General features: G+C 53.3%; 1 protein-coding gene across 1 annotated transcript in view; it reads left to right on the forward strand.

Moving 5' to 3' along the window:
- SHB (SH2 domain containing adaptor protein B) overlaps positions 1-6,000 on the forward strand; it is a gene marked incomplete at both ends in the record, with an annotated part of 132,544 nt that overhangs the window by 46,304 nt on the left and 80,240 nt on the right. Inside the window, one exon of the mRNA XM_080709428.1 lies at positions 1,675-1,795. Coding sequence (XP_080565554.1) covers positions 1,675-1,795 — 121 coding nt within the window. The remainder of the gene's footprint in view (positions 1-1,674; positions 1,796-6,000) is intronic.

Consider the following 6,000-nt stretch of genomic DNA (forward strand, 5'->3'; position numbering starts at 1 on the left):
GCAGCAGCGACATCATTTTCTCCATTTGGATGTCTGGTCCCTTGAACTCAAAACCCTGCCCCCGACAGGCATCTGAACTGTTTTGTTTGCCTGCGCTTCATGTGTATAATTTTCTCCCTAATGTGTTCTGCAGATGGTAGAGTAGAAATATCAAATGAAAGACATTGGCAGCCTAGCCCTCCCCCACACCCCTCTCTCCCAGGCCTGGCGTCATTCGAGCTCACTGAATCTCCAGAAAGGCCACGATTGTCAGCATCTGGAAGCTCCTGCTGGGACCAGCCGGGCCGCAGCCCCACCCCCAGGGGCTGGTCTGCCCTAGTGAGTTTGCTCCTGTTTGGGGAGGAGGACCACGGTGTGCTATACCCCCTCATCAGCCCCAGCCCCGTGCCAGGGACAGAGCTGCCGCCCCGTCCCTCTCTGGGCAGCTGGGGGTCACTCATGCCCCCTGCCAGGACTGCTGCTACTCAACGGACAAAGGAGGATTATTTTTGTTCCCTTGGGTTTAAGGCCCCTCAAATGCCTTACGTTCCAGGAGCTGGAGAGGCTGGAGGCTCCTGTGGTTTCTAATTAAGCACACAATTTAAATAACAATTCATGTAACCCCAAGGGGGGGACAGGAAATCTCACCTACCCCCTCCTAGGAGAGGTAGCAGGTGGTCTGGGTCGAAGTTGAGGAATCGCCCTTTGCTAGATGCCTGGCTGCTGGAGGGCCAGGGAGAGCCCCCAAGTTCCAGGAAAAGCTAAGGTTCAACCTGGGGGTGTGGTCTGGGTGGGTTCTTGCCCTTTCCTCTCTGGAGAGCATATCTCCCATCAAGCTTGGGAAGTCAGAAAGGGCAGAAAGATAGCCACGGTCCCTGGTAGCCTCCACCTCTGGGGGATGTGCTAGAGTCCCTGGTGTGCATCTCCAGTCCCCTCCCCCGCCCAGCTGCCCAGGTGACTCATTCTTTCTCTGTTGCAGTGAAACCTCTCTGGGGAGAGGCGGGGCTGGGCTCTGGCAAACCAGGAAGGAGGACTCCAGGAGGGAGGGTCTGGTGGAGCCCCACCCACCTGCACCTCTGCACCCTAAGTGTCCCAGAAGGGTCTTCAGGTGCCTCTAGGCCCTTTCTGGTGGTCCGTCCCTCAGCTGCTTCTGTATTTTCCTAAGGCCTCTCTGGGGCCAACTCCCCTTCCTACTGTGTTGATCTCATCAAATTGTTGTCTGATGACCCAAGGCGTGGTTGTGTTCCAGATTTGGGGAAAATGGAACATTGGAATGTAATTATCTCTAGACAGCTTTTCTGGGTCTCAGCCAGCACCAGGGGCATGTCAGCATTTCTAGGCTTTCTGCGATTTCGTTTCCAACTTTTCCTTCGTTTCCATTCCATTAAACTGAGTAATTCACGATCCCCGGATTCACAGATCTGCCGCTGGGTTCCCTGTGTGGGCCCTCTGGTCTCACCTCACGGAGTCTGAAGCTGCCCAGCGGTGTGACTGGCCCGGAGGCCCTCCCTCGTGCACTGCATGGGCCCCACAAGACTTTGGGCCCACAGGAGTGGTCCCTGGCCCTTGTCTCCCCTCTCCTCCTCGCTCATCTAGCTGAGGCTCCATGGATGTTGCTGGAGCCAAGTCTGCTTATGAATAGAAGTGAAGCAAAAGAAACCAGTGGCCTCACAGCCACCTTCTTCTTTCCTGCAGGTGACCATAGCTGATGACTACTCGGATCCCTTTGATGCCAAGAATGATCTCAAGAGCAAAGCGGGAAAGGGGGAGAGCGCTGGCTACATGGAGCCCTACGAGGCCCAGAGGATCATGACAGGTTAGTGGAGCGGCGGCACGGTACTTAGTTTTTTTTTTCAGTTACTATAACAGAATGCCTGAGATTGGGCCATTTTTAAATAAAAGAGGTTTATTTGGTTCACAGTTCTAGAGACTGAGATGTTAAAGGTTGAGTGTCCACATCTTGCTCGGGCCTTATGCTGCATGTTACATCATAGCAGGAAAAAGCGAAGGGCAAGCAGGCAGGGAAAGAGACAGAATGCAAGGTCAACCTTGCTTTCAGCTTAACTGAGCTCAGTCCTATGGAGTGAGAACTCACTCCCACAAAAAAGCATTTTATTCCTGAGGACTTTGCTCCACCCAACAGCCTACTATTGTCTCCCAACTCTAAGCCCCACCTCCTACACTAAGCCCCTCCTCCCAACACTGGCACCTGGGGCAGTTAATGAGCTCAGCATGCGTTTTGGTGGGGTCTAGCCACATCTAAGCCCTATCACAGGGACTCAACTCAGCAGGGTGCTGAAGGAGGAGCAGGGCCTCTCCTGGAAAGTCCCAGATCTTCTGCTTCTCAGAGGGCAGGCTTGTGCTTTCAAGGTGGTGATTAGGGGGCGGTGCTGAGTTAAACCTTCCCTCCATGTCCTGGCTTCTTTCACCTGCACCAGAAAAAACTGGTAGGGCACAGAAACAAGGGTACTATGCATACAATTAACCAAAGACAGGGATAAGAAATAAATGGAGAGAAAAGGTGGGAAAGTTCCATCAAAAATTTCTGACTTGAGAAAGATACAGCATTAGAGACATAAAACTTTACATGGAGCTTCCTAGGAGCCAAGGCAAAAGGGAAGAAGGCTGGGTCATCTCACTTTCATTGCCTAAGTAGAATGTGGCAGACCCCTCTATTAATAGCAATTAAATTATCCTTGGTCATATACCCAGAAATCTTTTCTTGGGGCTGGCAACAGCATAGAAGCCTGGTCTTCATGGCATTGGTAGAGGAGACATGGAAACTTCCCTGTGGCTATTTCCTTGGGGCCTTGATAACAAAACCTTGTCAGAACTGCTGTGTGGAGCACAGTCTCTGTGACGTGCAGCACCCTGCGGGCCTGTTTTCATTGGGATAATGCTTGGAGCATCTAAGGAGGCGGCAGTCATCGGCCATCTTGGACAGGTCCTGGACGTGCGCCAGGGGATAGGAAGGTCACAAGCAGAGGATAAGTCTTTACGTGAGTCCCCCACTCAGGAGCACCACCCAGAAAAGCAGGTGCCCCCTGAACCCATGCGAGGCAGGAGCAGGAGGAGGCACAGAGAGAGAAAAGTAACCAGAAACAGGTTTGGAGCTGCCCTAGATTTTGAGGCCTGTGGAACTGGTGCCCTGTAAGTCTGGGGCTCATGATGCAAAGCCTCTTTCTGACCCTCTTGTTTGTTTGTCTGTCTGTCTATCTGCCTGTCTGATGTTCATGGCTTTGAGCACTTCCATCTGATCCTTCTTAAATTAGGGGAAGGAAGGGAGGGGAAGTGACCTTTAGTGAGCACTTGGTGTGCGCTGGCCCGTGCTGCCCATCAGCTCCCAGGGCTGCAGAGCCCAGGATCCTTGAAGGATTCCACGTGAGTCCGGGCTCTGCCTCCGGGACTCTGCCTCGTGCTCCTCCAGTTCACAGAAAGTGATTGTGCAGCCTGCAGGGTGCTCAGCCACTTGGAGAAGGGCAAGGCAGGGAGGTATTGATCAAAGGAACTCAGCCAGACTTCTGGGGGCCGCCCCTCAGGTTCACTCCATCTTTCTAGTCCCAGCAAAGCAGCCTCCGTGAGCGGCCAAAGGCAGAGCTGAGTGCTCGAGACCAGGATTCGAAGCAAGGGAAGCCAGTGAGCTGGAGTGTTCACCACAGATGTGTGCCCTGACCCGCAGTGACCTTGAGCCCTGTACCATCGCTCTTGGGGGGGGGGCACTGCAGCACATTGGCTGGGGCTTAAAGGAGTAGTCGTCAGGAGAGTGGCTTTGGGACACTGTGGCACATTCAGAGTGTCAGGGCAGCAGCAGTCTCCAAGATCATCTAAACCCAACAGCCTCGTTTTGCAGATGGGAAAACTGAGTCTGGTGAGGGAGATACTTGGCGGAGGACATGCAGTGAGTCGGTGGCCAGATGCAGAGTTTGGCCTGTGCTTTGAGGGGAGACTGGGGCGCAGAGGAGGGCTGGTGTTTGGGGGACCCCAGATACACGGAAAGGGCTGGACTCCCAGGTACCAGCCTTCAGTGGGCACCTCAGCACACACGTTCCCTAAGCCTCACGCCGTACCTTCCAAGGAGACGTTGTCCAGTTTTGCAGGCTAGGGGAACAGGGAAGCAGTCCCTCTCTTGGGCCACACCAGCTAGGTAGCTGCATCTAGGGGTAGAAGCAGGGCAGGGCTGTGATGTGGGCAGGATGCCACAGAAGGTGTGGGGCTCCGCTTGGTGGAGGGTCCACCTCAGTCCCCTGCCTGTGGAGTGGATCTGGGTTCCTGCTGGTTCTGCCCTGGACTTCCAAGTCGGGTCACCTCTTAACTGGGTAGAGTCATCCTGGGGGACTTGGCATTCTCTTGAGGGCAGGTTGAAGGCAGGATGGTTGGCTTAACCAGGAGCCTGTTGGACCCCAAGTGTTCTTTCTCCAGAGATGCACCTAGTCTCACTGCCTTGTCTCGCTGGCTTCCTCGCTTGGAGGCTGTGGCACAGTTTATCCCCCCCCACCACCACTTTCAAGAATAGAGATGATCCAGGCGTGGTGGCGCACGCCTGGTTGAAGCTGGCTTAAGAGACCCTGTTTCCATAATAAAAAAAATATATTAAAAAATAGGTCTGGGAGTGTCGCCTGGAGGTAGAAGGGCTTCCAGGAACCCCAGTATCACACACACACACACACACACACACACACACACACACACACACACACACAAAGAATAGAGATGATTAGTCAGGCATACACTTCTAAACCCAGGATTTGGGAGGATGAGACAGGAGTATTTCAGGCTTAAGGCCAGCCGTAGCAACTTGGCAAGGCCCTCAGTATCTTAGTGAGACCCTATTTCAAACTAGAAATTTTTTTTAAAAATAGGGCTGGGTGTGTAGCTTGGCGGTATAATGTCCCTGGGTTCAATTTCTAGTACCAAAGGAAAAAAATAATATAGGTGAATAAAGTGATGTTTTCTGGTCGGGATGAGCTTGGCGCAGCTCCCTGTGATTTACTTGGGGTTTGCCGTGTGGACAGTCAATGTGGTGTTCAATGGCAGAGTAGATGTGGGCCTGGCTCAGCTGTCGGCAGTGGCTGCTTCTGAAAGTAAACAGCTCATGAAACAGTGGAAGAGAGGCGGGTGCTGGGGCAGTGGTGGAATGGGTGACACAGAAAAGCTTAACCTTTTAGAGCAACCCCTTTGGAGGTGGTGTGCATGTGAGCTGTGACAGGGCTTATCTTCTCTCCCTCTTGGGACCTGGACAGTACCTCTTCTATCAGGTGGAAGGAGCACAGGCTGGAGTCAAGTAGATCTGGGGTGGCCATGTGCCACCAAATGACCCCTGGGGCCCAGTTTCCCCCTGCATTGCATCAGCCTTAAAGTAGGCAGGCAGTGGTACACAGCTGCTTTGGGCTGCTAGTGCCGACAGTAATGTGGACCGCTGCCAAATTCTCTGGTGCTTGTTTACAACACATGATGCGAATTCTCCTTGGCTCCTCACCCTTCCACGTGCCTCGTTTTACCTGTGATGAAATGGAAGCTCCGAGAGGTTAAGAAACTAGCCCAAGGCAACCCAGCTAGTTGTGGATCTGACTTCCTGTTTTCACCACCGCGCAGCAGCACCTTCTTCCCTTCAGGGCCCGTCCAGCCCTGCGCACTGCAGCCAGATTTCCGGATTCCCCCACACTGCCCGCTTGGGCTGTGACTCACTGACGAGGTTTTGCCCTGTGTCCCTTGGCTCTGCCCAGCAGGTGGGGAGAGCACTTATGAACCAAGACCAGGGTCCCACCTGGGGCTGTGGATGGAATGGAGAGCATGGGGGAGTGTGTCTCAGTTTACCCTCTCCATGGGTTCCACTTTGTGTCACCTGCAGGAATTATGGTCTGGCTCAGAGATGGCTGCTCGGCTCTCCACGGGCCTCAGAGTACAAGTGTCTTTATTTATCTATCTATTTATTTTGAAACAGTCTTACAAAGTTGCTGAGCCTGGTCTTGAACTTGTGAGCTTCCTGTTTCAGCCTCCCAAGTCCTGGGATTACAGTCATAC

Source organism: Muscardinus avellanarius (assembly GCF_963383645.1).
Source record: "Muscardinus avellanarius genome assembly, chromosome: 13".
Lineage (NCBI taxonomy): Eukaryota > Metazoa > Chordata > Mammalia > Rodentia > Gliridae > Muscardinus > Muscardinus avellanarius.